This window comes from Quercus suber, unplaced genomic scaffold (assembly GCF_002906115.3).
Source record: "Quercus suber isolate HL8 unplaced genomic scaffold, Cork oak 2.0 scaffold_760, whole genome shotgun sequence".
NCBI classification, from domain to species: Eukaryota; Viridiplantae; Streptophyta; class Magnoliopsida; order Fagales; family Fagaceae; genus Quercus; species Quercus suber.
The window spans coordinates 264,787-282,973 of NW_027070196.1; the positions used below are offsets into that span (position 1 = coordinate 264,787).

General features: G+C 32.5%; 1 protein-coding gene across 2 annotated transcripts; it reads left to right on the top strand.

Moving 5' to 3' along the window:
* Nucleotides 1-9,520: 9,520 nt before the first annotated feature.
* Nucleotides 9,521-14,767, top strand: LOC112001013 (uncharacterized). 2 transcript variants are annotated; one of them, XM_065766953.1, is made up of 3 exons: nt 9,521-9,690; nt 11,385-11,499; nt 12,397-14,767. In XM_065766953.1, exons 2-3 carry the CDS (start codon nt 11,487-11,489, stop codon nt 14,310-14,312), a joined length of 1,929 nt encoding a protein of 642 aa, XP_065623025.1. In that variant the 5' UTR covers nt 9,521-9,690; nt 11,385-11,486; the 3' UTR covers nt 14,313-14,767. The 2 variants fall into 2 exon arrangements, with proteins under 2 accessions (XP_065623025.1, XP_065623026.1); XM_065766954.1 differs by having other exon boundaries at nt 11,426-11,499.
* The last annotated feature ends 3,420 nt before the right edge of the window (nt 14,768-18,187 follow it).

Here is an 18,187-nt window from a genome sequence, read left to right on the forward strand (position 1 = left end):
TTGGGTAAGAAAAAATAGAGATTGGTAAAGATAAAGATAAGTTTTTTTTTTTTTAGTCTGAATTGGTAAAGATAAGTTAATTAATAATAATCCAAAATCACTAAAGAAAGAAAAGAATTAAAAAAAAAAAACTACTAAAAATTAATGAATAAATCCATTCTAAATTGTATATATTGATAAATTTCAAAACTAAAATAGATTTGATTAATATCAAATTACATAGAATTTTTTAAGGACTTACACAAGACTAACATAGATTTGATAGATTCAAAATTACAATAAAGCCTACCATAAATAAATAATGCGAGCATGAAAGTTAAATTTAGATGCTCATACAACTTGCTATATCATTGTTACAACTGGCCCACGAGATCCAATTAAATGATTTTATGTCCGTTTTGAAAAATATGACAGCTAAAAAAAAGGGGTAAAAAAGACTATTGGAAAATATAGTAGTTGTTAATTTTAAATATATATATATATATTGGAAATTTTAGGGANTGCAAGGTATGACAGTCTCTGTAGCTTTAAGTTAAGGTCATCATTGATGGACATTGACGGGCTATCCTAAATATCATAAAATCAATATACAAATTTCAAAAAAAAAAAAAATTGAGGGAAAAGTTTTTTGAGGGAAAATTTCAAATTGAAGCTTGTAGGAACCTTATCCGAGGATTATAAAAACAAAAGGAGTTAGCAGGAATATTATTGGGGGTTTGATCCAAATGGTTCTATTTTCCACATAAATATCCATGTAAAGCCAATACCAAAGGTCGGTTATGTGTTTATATATGCTAAGAGCATCCACATCAGTGGATGTAAAACTTTGCAAAATACAAAAAGCAACAAATTTTATACATTTTGCCCCAAAAATCTTTCTCATCAGTCTTTTTGAAGACTATGTATATTTACACATTTGCTACAGTAACCATGCATATATGCACGATTATTGTAAATGTGTATCCTATTATCCTTATTAATTTCACATTCGCGCCTTTTTTTCTCTCTCTTCTCTGTGCACAACAAACTCACTCCTCTCCTTATCTTCTTTTTCCTCAGATACACACAAACTCACCCACACACAAACACATTCATACAGACAAATCAACACAGAGATACATAAACACACCCACACACAAACAAACCCACACGGACAAACCAATAGAGAGACAAATCGGTGCTTCTAGTCAACAAAATGGGTTTTAATGCTGGTGGCAGAGATCGGTGCTTGATTGGAATGATTCTCTGCATGTGCATCTGTCGTTGTGGGTCGATGCTTATGGCAAAGATGATGCTTGAGGCGGCTTAAGGGTCAAACACAGGTAGAGGAGATCTGACCGAGAGGTGCTGGTGGGTTTTGATTCTTGTGGTTCTTGTGGTGGAGGTTGGTGCTTGTGGTGGATAAATGATTTGACCATGAAAGGAAAAGAAAAGAAGAAGATGCTTGTGGAGGGAGGTGATTTGACTGTGAGGAAAGGAAGAAGGAGTTTACCGTGAAAGGAAGAAGAAAGAAGTAGAAGAAGGACAAAAGTTGGTCTGAGTCTCTAAGAAATGAGATAAGAACAAAGAAAAAAGGATAAGTACAAAAGAAAAGATAAAAAGATAAGGACAAAATAAAAATATAAAATAATAATTAAAAATTAAAAAAATATTATTATTTAAATAGAGGGTATTGTAAAATATATGAACTGATGTGAGTACTTTGAAAAAGTGGTAGTGTAAATAGAAAAATAAATAAGGTTTTTAGTGTAAAATAGACGGAAAGATTTGACCGAACTGATGCAATTGCTCTAATAAGTAGCATAGGTACTCAATGAATGCAAAACTACCTCTACTTGTCCATAAATTATTCTTTCATCCTTAAGGACCGGTTAAGTTGTCCTCCCACCCAATAATAAAATATTATATATACAAATTAATTGAGTCAAATCTCAATAACAATTCCGGTCACAATATCATTGTTACCATGAAACCAATGTTATTAAATTTGGCCCGGCCAGTTGAACCAGTGACCTGGTGACCTGGTGCACTGACTAGGTCGGGTGATCAATTGGATCGGAAAAGTACATAACCCAGTCAGTGCAACCCGATGGTTTTAAGCAACTCGTGTGATTTAATTGGGTTTCATTAACCTGGCTGGGTTTGTGAATTGTGTAAAATTATATAATAGATTCACTTTATTGACTCTTTTATTATTTAAATGTGTAATGATATGGTAATGTAAACAAGAGAAACCTAAAAATATCCCCAAAAAAAAGCATTGTTTCACTTTTTAGTTTTTACAACTCTCAAAACCTACTACCATGGGCTGCTACTGTGCATAAATTTTTTTATGCTTTGAAGCCTGAATAGATGTACTTGGCCAACAATTAGCATGTAAGTATGACCATATAACTCTATGCCACTAACTATCTTCTCTTTTGTTTAGGTTTTCTTTTCTTTTTTTTTTTTCTTTTTTTTTTTTTTTTGTCATGTATAGTGTGAATGTGTGAGAGACTTAGAGAAATACGCATTAAAGTTTGAGATTTTCCTTTTTATTTATTTAATATACATAATTCTTAGACATATAACAAGATTTTCTATAGCAATGACTTTGTTGCAATCTTAAGACATTTGTTTATTTTCCTTGTGAATTTTAAAGAATTTCTAATTCTATTGCTTATGAAACATTGATTTTGAGTTATAATGGTGAGTTTAATTTAGGCTTATGCCTTTTTCATTTTCTTTTTAATTTACATATTTAGGTTATGATTTCTCAAACTTAATTTTATATATAATTTTTAAAATCTTGTTGTTTCATCCTGCAGTTCGACTGATGACCCACTGGTTGAACTAGTGACTCAATGACCTAGCTCATAGACCAGGTCAATGTCTGGTTCGAGTTTAATAACTATGCATGAAACATTTAAAATAATAACTAAGGGAAATGTTAATCAGGTTTAGAAACTATTTTCAGAAATATTTTGTTGGGAGAATGATACAACAATAAATGTTATTGACAACTTTTTATATTTTTCTTAAAAGTAGTGTCAAAACTTTCTTATTATGGTTTATTAACAATTGCTCTAAGAGTATTTGTTAACATGACCCATAAACTAAACATAACACTGTGCAGCTATAGATTCGTATATGGGGACAGTGGATGGTGGTCAACTCAGCAGTGCTGTAAATTTTCTTCTTTTTCTTTTCTCGTGGTGTAGAGAATTTGTGGGCACCAAGGGAAGGTAGTGGTGATGGTGTCACCGGGAAGGGTTTAATTATTCAAATATTAATTTTATATTCAATAATGTGATTTTGATTGTGATTAGGATCTTACTCAATTAATTTTACAAATGTTATTATATTTTTGGATAGGATGGATCTTCTTCTTCTCTCTCTCTTTCTTTCAAAAATCAAAAAATAAATAAATAAATAAAAATCCTCTAAAGAATAATGCTTTAACTTTTATATATCATTTCTTTTAGAATAAACCATTAAGCACGGCAAAAGATTCATACTCAACAAATTTTTTTTTATGTATATTTTTTATTTGTTTATAAATAAATTTAACATTGGCTAATCAATATATATCCAGCTAATTAAGAACCAAATTGATGCATTTATCGTATGTACATATATGTGGCAGCCAAACATATGCTAACCAAATAATTACAGAAATTTGTAAGTTCTAATTTTTTTAATTGGTAAAGTCTCTTGTCATTAAATAAAATATTTGAGATTCAAACTTAGCCTACACCAAAAACCGCTTAGGGTTTTAGTCTAATAATAAAGAGAAATTAACATGAAGTAGACATGATTTGTTGAACATCTATCATAACTACCCAAAAAATAAAAAATTATAGAAATCTAAAATATGAATGAAAGGAGTTAGAGTCCAATTGGGTAACTGCCCAAAAAATCACAGACCACCGGGCCTTGTAGCCTGGTGGTACCCGGTACCATGTGTATCTTTCAGCTCGAGGGTTCTATCCCCCGCAATTACCTAGCCAAAAAAAAAAACTGCCCAAAAAATCACAGAAAGAATGACAACATATTGAGACAAGTGTCTCATAAAATCGATGATAATGCAACATGTGGCCTACAACAACTGTTGATAAAAATCAAGTCTTAACTCTAAAGTATTAGTAACTCTCATTTTTTTGAATAAGGACACATTCAATAAGAGGACGACAATGTTTGATTCATCGACAAACACAATGCAATTCTTTTGCGAGTTAAGGTTAGCATAAATGGATTCATGTCTTTTTGAGAGAGAGTTTCAACCTATGGCGTCCGCTCCTGATGATAGCTCTTTATCATCAGACCAAGACACCAATCAGTTTTTGGTGTAGGCAGGGATTGAACCCCAGATCTCTTATACAACCATCAAAGACTTTACCAGTTGAGCTAACTGAAACCTATGGATTCATGTCTAAATGAGTCAATCTATTTTGACACAACAAATAAATGGGTAAATTTTGTTTTAACCTATTTAATCTATATTTAACTGTAAATTATCTAGTTAGTTATTTGTACCAAGATGGGTTGACCCATTTTAACATAAAACCATTTAAGCACCAAATTAACATATATGCTACAAGTCACAATTATGTCTTGAACCAAGTCTTATTCATTGAGCCATTACTAAACCCTTAGAGCATTAACATTGAATTTTCTAAAAAAAATGTTACATAAACACACCTAAAAGTTATTTTATCTATTTTAGTATAACATTTGATAATACACTTTCATCACATCATCTTTTTTAACATCACAACACATTAAAATAAAATAAAATAAACTCCAAAATCTTCTTCTTCTCTCTCTCTCTCTTTCTCAAAAAAAAAAAAAAAAAAAATCCTCTAAAGAATAATGCTTTAACTTTTACATTTCATTTCTTTTAGAATAAACCATTAAGCACGGCAAAAGATTCATACTCAACAAATTTTTTTATGTATATTTTTTATTTTTTTATAAATAAATTTAACATTGGCTAATCACTAAATGACACTTTGACATTAGAAGAGCACAATATATATCCAGCTAATTAAGAACCAAATTGATGCATTTATTGTATGTAAATATATGTGGCAGCCAAACATATGCTAACCAAATAATTACAGAAATTTGGAAGTTCCAATTTTTTTAATTGGTAAAGTCTCTTGTCATTGAATAAGATATTTGAGATTCAAAACATGTGGCCTACAACAACTGTTGATAAAAATCAAGTCTTAACTCTAAAGTATTAGTAACTCTCATATTTTTGAATAAGGACACATTCAATAAGAGGACGACAATGTTTGATTCATCAACAAACACAATGCAATTATTTTGCGAGTTAAGGTTAGCGTAAATGGATTCATGTCTAAATGAGTCAATTTATTTTGACACGACAAATAAATGGGTAAATTCTGTTTTAACCTATTTAAGCTATATTTAACTATAAATTATCTAGTTAGTTATTCGTACCAAGATGGGTTGACCCATTTTAACTTAAAACCATTTAAGCACCAAATTAACATATATGCTTCGAGTCACAATTATGTCTTGAACCAAGTCTTATTCATTGAGCCATTACTGATTCCTGCAGCATTAACATTGAATTTTCCAAAAAAAATGTTACATAAACACACCTAAAATTTATTTTATCTATTTTAGTATAACATTTGATAATACACTTTCATCACATCATCTTTTTTAACATCACAACACATTAAAATAAAATAAAATAAACTCCAATTGAATAATAATAAAATTACAAAACCCAGTACCACCACCAAGTCTACCACCCACAACCTAGAACCACCACACCATTAGATCAATCCCCCCTCCCCCCAACCTCAAAAAAAAATCCACCACTATCATAAGCCCACCACCCCAAATCAACCATCCACCACCAATAACCAACGCAACCACCACCGAAACCCAAAACCAAAGCAAACAACTATCACCAGCAAAGCCTCCTCTTCCTCCTAAAAAAATGCAGCAACAACAGCCACAACCATTAACAATAAACCAACCCAAAACCAACTCCACCTTCAAACTTAACTACCACCACAACCAATTGATTTGAAACCACCAACATCGAAACCTAGAACCAAATCAACTACCACCACAACCACTAACCCCACAAGAATCGATAGCCATCAAACCCACAGCCAAGACCCAAAATTGACCCAAAACCAAAGCAACCACCACTGCAAACAACAATGGCCTACCACCAAAACCCAAAATCAACCCAAATCAAAAGATCAAGAGCAACTAAACCCACAAATCCACAGCCACTAATGGCCACAAGAGTGAGAAGTACATCAACCCATAATTGGTAGAGCAAGATTGTTGCATATCAACAAAAGCATGTCACTAATGTGACACCATTGTGTGTGTGTGTGTGTGTGTGTGAGAGAGAGAGAGAGAGAGAGAGAATATATATATATATATATATAATAAAAAAAAGATGGGTTTAAGAAATTTTTTATGGGAAAATGATGACACCATTGTGTGTGTGTGTGTGTGTGTGTGAGAGAGAGAGAGAGAGAGAGAGAATATATATATATATATATATAATAAAAAAAAGATGGGTTTAAGAAATTTTTTATGGGAAAATGAAAAAATAACTGATTAATCTTTTACAACATTTTGAACTTCACATATTCCTAAAATGGTTTATTAATAAATGTCTTAAAGGCACCTATTAACCGATCCAAAAAAATGATAGAATTGAGCTACTTTACACTGTAGCATGTTTTTTTGGTGTTAATACTAAATTCTTTTAAATTTAGGACGTCCAATGAAACATGCTTTTTAGGGCTCGGTTAGTAATATTGTTCTAGTAACGTTGTTTAAATGTTGTAGAAATACATGTAGGTAAAAATATATTGTGAATATAATATTGTTGAAAATATGGTTTTTAAACAATGCTTTTTGAAATCACTTGGGACCTATTTTTGAACAACAAACAATGCTTTCCAGTGGCAACACCATAAATACCTTCAAACCCATGGGTCCCACCTAATGTGACAAACCTTCTCTCTCTTCTCTCTTTTTACTCATGGGTCCCACCCGTAAAGAAGGAACACTAACGAGAAAAGAAGGGCAACGGTATATAAAATGGATTTCTTCTCTCTCATCAAATAAAATATATTATTTTGTACACGGTGTTAGCTTTTTTAAAAATCAAACACACACATACCAAACACATATTTTATGTTTTTCAAATACTGAAACATGTTATTAATTTAAACCATGGTACCAAGCACATTTTTTGTTTTATGAACACTAAAAACACGTGTTTTAATAACACTTTTTAAACTACAGTTTTTACATCATTTTAAACAACGATGTTTGGAATCTACTACCAAACAGCCCTTAATGTTTGGAATGCTAACATTAGCATTTAGCACATTCAGTACTCTTAACTCTCTTTAACTCTTTAAGTCTTAACCTCTCAAACGTGAAGCAAGGTAACCTCCTTGAGCAACCTCGAGGCAGGAGGACTGGACGTAGACTTGAAGCAACTCGAAACAGAATTTCACAAGATCACTTCAAATGCACTTTTTAAAGAAACCATTGTGCAAGGCAAACTGTATACCCAATTTATAATAATAATAATAATAATAATAGTAATAATAATAAATGGGTAACTTTGTAATTTTGACAGTGGGAATACTATATTTATACCCTAGCCACCTTAATAATTATTAAGGTAGCTAGGGTACTGCTCAAAAAAAAAAAAAAAAAAAGGTAGCTAGGGTAAGGTTCATTCTCTTTGTGTTTCTACCTCATACACCAAAGAATTTCAGAAGAGGAGGCCACAAGTTTTCACTTTTTAAGGTAAGAACTCAACAACTTACAGCAATGTTTGGTCTATCCTCATTCCTCAATCACTTAATTTTCGTCTCCCTTTTCTTTTTTCTTTTTTTCCGTGTGCCTCACCTCTTTCTCTTTGTTTGGTTATTTTTTTCAAAAATCCACATAAAACACTATAGCTTGTGCCACAACTATCCACATGACAGATTGTGAAAGAAGAAAAAAAAAGTAGTCGATTTATATAAAAGTGACAAACAATCAGTCACAGTTTGACATGTATGATAGTTATCACAAAAATTATAACATTTTATGTGGTACCAAAATTACTCTTTTTTTTTGTTTCTCAATTCTCATAACTCATCACTTAAAAATGTGAGAATGAGTAAAAAAATTGAATTAAGTGGTTTAATTGTAATAAAAAAAAACACGAAAAAATTAATAGATATCTCATGCACATTTGTCAGTGGATAATATCTCTAAAAGTAATATTAAAACTTTTTTTTTATTACCGCACACCTTTGGTACGATGGTTTCTCTACAAGTATAAATATTTGTGAGGTATGAGGATAAAAGTCAGAGTTCAAGTATACGAAACTGGGTTTATAATAAAATTTCTATCTTTTATAAAAAATTAAAAAATTAAAAAATTAAAAATTAAAACTTTTTTAAATACGCGGAAAATGCACTTTTTTTTTTTTTTTTTTTTTTTGAAAGGCTTCAAATGCACTTTTTAAAGAAACCATTGCGCAAGGCAAACTGTATACCCAATTTATAATAATAATAATAATAATAATAAATGGGTAACTTTCTAATTTTGACAGTGGGACTATTATATTTATACCCTAGCGACCTTAATAATTATGAAGGTAGCTAGGGTAAGGTTCATTTGTGTTTCTACCTCATACACCAAAGAATTTCAGAAGAGGAGGCCAGGCCACAAGTTTTCACTTTTTAAGGTAAGAACTCAATAACTTACAGCAATGTTTGGTCTATCCTCATTCCTCAATCACTTAATTTTCATCTCCCTTTTTTCTTTTTTCTTTTTTCTTTTTTTCCGTGTGCCTCACCTCTTTCTCTTTGTTTGGTTATTTTTTCAAAAATCCACATAAAACACTATAACTTGCGCCACAACTATCCACATGGTAAATTGTGAAATGGGAAAAAAAAAGTAGTAGATTTATATAAAAGTGACAGACAACCAGTCACAGTTTGACATATATAATAATTATCACAAAAATTATGACATTTTATGTGGTATTAAAATTACTCCTTTTTTTCTCAGTTCTCATAACTCATCACTTAAAAATGTGAGAATGAGTTAAAAACTGAATTAAGTGGTTTAATTGTAATTAAAAAAAAACACGGAAAAATTAATAGATATCTCATGTACATTTGTTACTAGATAATATCTCTAAAGGTAATATTAAAACTTTTTTTTTACCACTGCACATTTGTGATGTGATAATGACTCTACAATTATAAATATTTTATGAAATGTAAAGACAAGAGCGAAAGTTCAAGTATCTAACAGGGAGTTTTACACACACTCACTTGATTTTCGTTGCAGCAGTATCTTGCAAATTAAAAAAATTAAAAATTTTTTAAATACGCGGGACTCACACGTTACTGTTGTTTGATTGTCTCCCTCGAGTCAACGGCTCTTTTCCTCTTTGGTCTTTTATTTTATTTTATTTTATTTTTATTTTGAGAAACTCTTTGGTCCTTGAACTAGGAATTCACATTTACTAAAAACACAATGTTCTCTCTGAGCTCACAAAGATACACTGATTCTCTCTCTCTCTCTCTCTCTCTCTCTCTCTTCGATTCAAACACTAACGCTTTGCAATGACACACTCTCGAAGTATCGGTTCAGAGCTTCAATAGAGTCCGCTCAACGTCACTGTAAGTTCAAACTTCATCTTGTGGGCAGCTTTCTCGCATCTCGTACTGTAGTTTTCGCGTCTCTTTGTTGATTCAATCACTGGTTTTGAGTTCGAATTGTGGTGTTGTCTTCTCTATCTTGTGCTTTTCGGTTACGAGTGTGAGATTCTGATGAAATTTTAAGGCTCTAATTTCTTTTTTGGTTGCTCTGAAAATGGAGGAAAAGGAAAGGAATTGAATTTGAGTATTATGTATTTGTTTTTTTGTCATTTTTGTTTATTAGAAAATGAAACTTATAGTTTTTCCAGGCTTTGTTACACTTTTTGAAAGAGAAGAATGTTGTGTTGGTGGTTTTTCCTGTTCTGAATGTGGAAAAGTTTAGCATTATATTAATTTTTTGGCTTTTTGAGGTTCTTTCTCTATGGCATACAATCATTGAATAACCAAATGGAGAAGATGGGTTATTGTTTTAGATTTGTTCTGGTGCATACATTTCATATTTGCTTTTGTTTCTGGGTGTAAATTAAACCTGTATTCGTAGGTGTTGTGGGTCTTCCTTGAGGTTGTATACTTTTGTCTTGGAGATGAGAGTCTAGGCTTGCCATGAGCTCAGCCTTAGACTTTCGGTGTGGTTAGTTTAATTTAGATGGACAATGGAAATCTGATGTTTTATTTATATAGGGTAGTCTTTTACAATGAAATCAAGAATGTCTGTGGGAACTTTAATGTAGAGGAATTTGCAACTCCAAGTATGGATGACAATTCCATGAGACATTAGAGGTAGTATTTTTGTTGTACAAGTTAGTAATTGAATCAATTATGGTGGGCTTAGGTTATGTTGGAGTGGTCTTGGGAAACTGCAGGAATTTTGAGTAGGCATGGATTGATTCAATTACTAATTACCTTGTAATGTAAGTTCATTTACTTTATGTATGAATATGCTTGTTCCTACTAGATAGGATTTTGGTTACTTACTTATTGAGTTGTGTCAAACTCATCCCATGTTTCCCCTCCAATTTTATGGTCCGTTTGAATTGAGGGGGAAGGAGGAGGAGTAGAGTAGAGTAGATTTAGTACAAAATTAGCTTATTTTTAGCTAACTTTACTCTACTCTCCTCCACTCCCCCTCATTCCCCCCTCCATCCAAACAGGCCATTAGATTATGAAGAACAATAAGTTTGGGACTTTTGCTGATGTGATATGTGCATGGAAAGAACTTAGTAATTTTGGGATGAGATGGTCTTGTAATAGTCATATTTCTTTTGGCTTATTAGCATTATTGAACATGAGTTTTGGGATCTGATTCCTATTTATACTGTGGAAATCTTTGAGAATTGAATTATTGGGGATATTTTTTGTATTTATTTGATGAAATTTTCTTTGAGGATATTTGGTTGTCTCTTGGAAGGCCTTGCACATTTGTAGGGTGAAAACTTTATAAGCGTGCGTAGCTTTTGCTTTGGTTGAGGGAAAAATGCACCATGTATTGGATACATGAGTCCTCCCTCTCACACACTTGTGGGATTCACCCCATGTAAGAGGGTGCATGATATACCTCCTCCTAGTTGAGGGTGTGACACAAAGGATTGGTACTTTTTTTTCCTTTTCCTTTTTTCCGTTATTTTCAACAAGCAAGGAATTGATATATGCTTTTATCATTTGTTTTCTTTATGACCAATACTTTACTTTTATTTCTTTTTTATATATAAAAACAGTTGAACTAGGCAAAGGATATATTCATGCTTCATGCTTGTAGGAGAAACTCTTATCCAAGCAAGTTAGGCATCTAGAAGATCTCAAAACCTGTATGAAGGAAGATGTTAACTACAGGTATGTTACTATAATTTAAATTAAAAAAAAATTAACATATGTAATCATATACTTAGCTTAATTTAGAAAAACTTCTTGTACCAAAATTTCGTATCTTTTAATTTCCATATTTTGTTACCTTGACTAGTCCTATGCTAACTAAATTTTAGTTCATGTCTTGTCAAAATATAATAATATGCATGTTTTGGTTTAAATCCGGGTAAAGTTTTGAACAGTTGGATTTTCTTGAAGACGAGAAAGCATTTTGAAGTGGTTCCAGAGTCTATGTAGAGATTATGGAATGGGAGATACAAATGCTGGTCCTTGTCAATCTCACCATGCAACAATTTCCCTTTTTTCTTTTCATTGGTGACATATTTGTAAAATGTAGTAAAATTTGTAGTATCATTGACATCACTCAATATATAGTGTAGTTAGTAGACATTGTTGTGTTTGTTTTATCTTTTAGTTTAGCATCTTTATAATTATATCAAAGAGACATGCTAGACATAAATCATTAATATGAACAACAATCGTAATAACAAATTAGTCTTTTAGATTAGCTTTTTTTTTTTTTTTTTTTTTTTATTTGTGATTTTTCCTTACATTTTTTTTAAGCACTAAAATGGAAAAAAAAAAAAAAAATTGACCAACTCTTTGATTTTATACATTGAAAGGGAAATTGTCACAACATATAATATGAAAAAATCATAAATGATTTCCAAGATTTAAAAAATGGTCAAGTTCTCTTTTGATACTTGCATTGCAATATGTGAAGAAACAGTTTTTTTGTGTCTTTTCATTTGTTGATAGTTTGTTAATATTAAATGGACACTAATTTGAATTTTCATCAATATTTTTTACTTGTTCATACTTTGGCCCCCCTCACTCGAACTCTTGGATCTGTCCTTGTTCCAGAGTCTCTGCAAAAATTATGGAATAATTGGGAGATACGAGTTCTGGTCCTTATTAGTCTCACCTTGCAACTCTCTCTTTTTCACTTTGGTAGACAAAGAAGATATAATGTTAAAACGTGGATCCATATCTTCCTCTGGCTTTGCTACCTTGTGGCTGATTCAGTGGCAACTGTTGCGCTGGGTGTCATCTCCAGTAAACAAAGAAACTCTGGCAATGATTCTGAAGTCCATAATGAGCTCATGACATTCTGGGCACCATTTATGTTGTTGCACCTTGGTGGCCAGGACACAATCACAGCTTATGCAATACAAGACAACGAATTGTGGTTAAGGCATTTGCTTGGACTAATTGTTCAATCTAGTGCGGCATTTTACATCTTTATCACGTCTTTGAAGGTGTCTCTGAAGGACCATTGGCTTTCGCTTCTTACTATTCCCATGCTTGTTGCTGGGTTCATTAAGTATGCAGAAAGGATATTTGCCATGCAATTGGCAAATGACACTACAGAAGGTACGACATTTATTTCAACCAAAAAGTATGCAAATGCGACATTTGATGGATTTGATGTATATGATAACTTTGTAATAAATTTTCCAAAATTCAGACCTCTATTTCAAAATCAGAAGATGACGCATTACACAAGCGAAGTTAAAACTATAAAAAATCTTGATTTTCAAAAGGTATTCAAAATGATTGAGATTTATCTTGGACTTGCATATGATGATTTCTACACAAAGGCACCTTTGTTTTCTAAGGCTTGGGTTTGCATCTTCCGCGGCATCACTTTTTCTTCCACTGTTTTAGTGTTTGTATTCTTCGTCATAAATGAGAGGCACAAACACCTGCAAACAGATTTGATTATTACTTACATTCTACTGGGCGGAGCTCTAGTTATAGAGATATATGCTGTGATTTTACTGATTGCCTCTGATATGGCACATCGATGGTTATATAGGAATGTAAAGTTTTTGAGACCAAAAATGAGCAGTGATCAATTTTTTGCACAAAAGTGGTCAAACACAATTGGTCAATTCAATATGCTTAGCTTTGGCTCAAAAAATCCTGGAATAGTTCTGCAGGGAACCCCAAAAATCTTTGCTGACTTAAGAGTGTGGTTCTTCATTCACATATTGCCAAAACTAAAAACAGAGCTAGAGATGCTTTTCTATAAGACCAACAAGCAGATTTCTGATGAACTGAAAAGCTTGGTTTGGGAAACAATTCTAGAAAAAGCAGAGTTGGATGGACCAGGGTTTTCTGAAGACTATAACCAGTACTTAACTTTGGATAAAAACGTAAACGTGGATATTGATGAAAGCATAATCATCTGGCACCTTGCAACGGAAATTTGCTTTTACACGGATAATGATATCAATGCAGGATTGGATCATAAACGACATGTGATTAAGGAGATATCACATTATATGATGTACATACTTGCTTTGTGTCCTTTCATGTTTTCAGTGGGAAGTGCAGAGGTCACCTTTCAGAAATCATGTAGCTACATTCAGGCTGATCTCCAAAGTTGGGTTGTCCTCGGATCACCAATGCCCAATGTTATTGAAACATTGATGATACGCCTATCTGACAGGACGACTTACCCCGAAATAGAACCAGACAATGGTAAACTTGTCAAGGAGCGTTTATGGGGTTTCAATTTCCTACCATGTGCATATGCAGTTGCACAAAAGTTAAGAGAAAAGGAAGAGCAAAAGTGGGATATCTTGATTAAGTTTTGGGTTGAGAACCTAGCTCGTGTGGCAACACTTTGTCAAGGAAATAACCACGCTCAACAGCTCCGAAAAGGTGGGGAGTTTCTTTCGCACGTTTGGCTTTTGATAGAGCATATGGACCTCAAAGAAAAATTTCGAGTGCCACTACCGGTTCCACAACAGGGAGAACAGACTCTACCATAGAGGACTCGGGATTTATATATTTTTGCTTTGCAAGTTATTGTCTGATGTAGGGACATCTAATAAGGACGATGCATTCTGCAGTAGCAAACTTGGAGATTTGGCACTTAACGAGAACTAAGGGATTGATGGCATTCCTTATTTAAGGTTAATATGCCAGTCATGCACAAGGATGATGTCTATCTTCAAAAGAAGTTCAAACATAGAAGTTGGAAAGCAGGAAATTTCCAATTTAGTTATTTCCCTTATTAGTCTTTCAGTTGAATTCGAATTAGGATTTAGATTTATTTGCTTTCCTAGTTTATCTTTATCTTTATTATGTTTCCTAGTTTGATTAGGAATCCTAATCGTAAGGTAAGTGAGGTTCTATTATAAGAGGGTGTAAGAGGACCTTGGGAAAAGGCAGCTTATGCTTTTTCAAATTGATTATTATAATGAAACCTGTATGTTTTCATCAAGAGTTGCTATAGCACTCTTTAATCTCTTCTCTTCGTCTTGATCATGGCTTGAAAAACCATAGATCGGAGTAGAATTGTATAGCTTTTCTTATTTCCTGTATATTTCCGTTGTTTGGTTCCGCAGAAGCTGCGGATCTGACCTTTACCGCATCATTGTCAACTTATAACCACATATTTAAGTTGGCATGCCCTTACAATACAATAACTTATTTCGTTTTCTTGTTTTCCCCTCTCTAAATCAATGCAAATGAAATAAATTGTAATGGAAGTTAAATTTAATTTATAAGAAATTATTTTCTATTTCTATAATGGATGTTGTAGTGCTTCTTTGTTCCAAAGCTTTAGGATTTTGTTTGCTCTAAGCCAAGGTTTTCTTACTTCGAGAGAGAGAGAAAAAAAAAATAAAAAAGGGTTTCCTTATCCTTATGTCAGCACCGAACTTTTTTTTTTTCGTTATATTTTTTTTTTCGATTGTACATAACGAAAAAAAAAAAAAAAAACCGTTCTTTTCTTATCTCAAAATGATATTTGATTAATCGAAGGATAAGATAAGATTATAGATACAAACTATAAAACGGATTTTCTTATTAAGGGTCTGTTTGGAATCCGCTTATTTTATTGAAATTGAAAACTTTTTACAGAAAGTGTTATAAATAAAGGGGAAAAAATTAGTTGAAATAGTACAGTAAGACTAATGAATAGTACCAAAAAGTGTAATGGAACCCATAAATAATAGTAAAAATAAACTGAATAGTAAAATAAGTTGGCAAAAAATAAGTTGTCCAAACGCAACCTAAGTGATCCTTAATTATTGTCATAAAAAGATCCAAAGCATATGTATATATTGCACCTCTCGACTATAAAATAATAAAAAAAATAAAGGAAGAAAAATATGACCTTCTATATAGTCCTTTGTAATACTTTTTCTACCATAACTAAATTGAATAACGAAAATTGAGGAAGAAATTGGATTGAATAAACTTTAAAGTTTAGGATTGAATTGAATGAAAGTGAAAGTAGATTATTGAATTAAATTTTAGGCAAAATTAAAAAGTACATTTGTAATTGAGCACTTTTTTTCTTTCTTTTTCCTAGTTTCTACTGCTCATTGGTTAAAAAAAAAAAAATCCATTACAACTATAAAGTATCCCTAAATTAGCTTATCACCTTAGTTGTTAGGACATATATGGAACATGTTATGAACATATGTCATTTAGAATTGGTTAATCATTTGACAAAATGCACTTTACTTGTAATTAGGTAGATCTAGGATGTGTTTAATACTTCAAGGAACAAGAGTTCAAGTTCAAGTATTGAACCCATGCAAATCTGTCTCAGAATCAAGTGAAGAAGTGTTGTTCATTAAAGTTTAACAGATATCTCGACAGATGTATCTATTGAGATTTAATTTTTCTAAACTCAACAGATAGCTCGATAGTTGTATCTATCGAGAATTACGAAAATCAGATTTCCAAATCTGTTTTTCAAGTATATCCATGCTATGTGTTTAGGTTTTTTTTTTCCTCACAACCCTAGACATATATAAGGATTATTTTAAGGGTCGTCTCGGTTAATGAAACTTGATGCAAAGGTTTTATGCAAGCATATTGTGACCGGAGACATATGCTCTAATTCATTTTTATCTTGAAAAAGCTGCTGCGTTTGTACGCCGTAAGGTTTTGTGAGAAGGTTTTGTGACCAATGAGCTTCTTGATCTTCATCGTGTGGATGAACTAAAGAACTTTGCAGCCAACATCCTTCTCAAGTTGAAGTGTTAGTCATGTACTGGGATCCGTGCATCAATTGATTAGTCACGTACTTAGAGCTGTGCATTGAAAGGAGCCATGCATTAGATTCAGTATTAGGGTAAGGGTTCAACTGTAGGTTGGTATAAGATACTGATTCATTTACTTGTAACCACTTGTTTTGATAATAGTAGATTCTCAGGAATGGTGACTTTAAATTCATCTGGTGAGGTTTTGCCTCAGTGATTTTCCTCATTCGTAAACAAATCACTTGTGTCAAATTTATTTTCCGTTGCATTTAACTTAGTTGGTAATTTGTTTGTACTAACATGCTTATTGCATGTAATTGAATCTAATTAATTAACTTGGCTAATTAATTGATTAATTTACTAAAAGGGTCAATACATTTTTGGCTTATCATTAGTTATCAAAACGACATATAGTTTCTGGTTGTAAAGCAATGGAGCTACAAGTCGTATCTATTGTTCTTAATTAATTGGCGAAACTACAATGTTGGTCCCTCAAGTTTATCCTGCACAATTGGTCCTTCAAGTTTGAAGCGAGCACAATTGGTCCCTCAAGTTTTAAAATTGAGTTGTATTAATTCTTTTACTAACTACCGTTAGTGATGTTATTTACATGACTAACAGAACAATAACTTGACATTTTTTTAGTAATGTGACATTTTTTTTATTAAAAAATCACAAAATAAATTTCTCTAATTGCAGGTGCAAGTGTAAGATTTAGTCGGCAAAAAAAAGAAGAAGAAAGTAGAAGATACAAAACCCCCCTCTCAACATTCTATGTTTGTTTCTTCATAGCAAAAACCCAATAGAATCCACCTCTCTATGCTTGACCTGCTTGCTACTCTTCTCTTAGATTTGTCCTCTTTCACATCTCTCTCTCTCTCTAAAAAAAATAAAGGTTTTTTTTTTTTTTAAGGGACTTAAAAATATAAAGTTTGAATTGGACAACCACACAAGAATAACGTTACATCACAGCCACACCACCACTTCCACAATGAACACAACCACCACTTCCACTTCCATGTCCTGTCTTTGCCTCTTCCACATTTTCCCGTTCTTTCATTGTCGTCCTCTGCTAATGAAATCACACAAGAAACCTAGAAAATCACCCACAAATCTCACTGCAAGACTCATAAAAATCCTAGCCATAAAACCTCAAAACACACAAATTACAACCATGAAATTGCAGCCATGAAAACCCAGAAAATCACCCAAAATTGCATGACCCATACCCGCACCCACAGGCCACAGCAATCGCAGCCCATACCCACAACAACTCCTCTATAAACTCATTCTCACAACAACCTAAACCACCACACCAAATGCAACCCATGACCTACGACATGACCACTAACCCAACCACCGCAACCCACGACCTAGAGAGAGGCTAAGATAAGAGAGATGGAATAACAATGGACAACTGATATCAGTTCACTGTAACAAGTTATCGCATTTTTTTTCAAATATGACAGCTCCAATGTGTATGTTTTTGTTGATTGTGGTGCGCTAAAATAACTTTTTGGCCATTTAACACCACCAATATGAATAGAGCATTCACATCAGTCCGTGTATAAGTATGTATAATAGAAAAAATGCTCAAATTTACACATTTTTGTTCAAAAACAACCCGCATCAGTTCGTTTAAAATC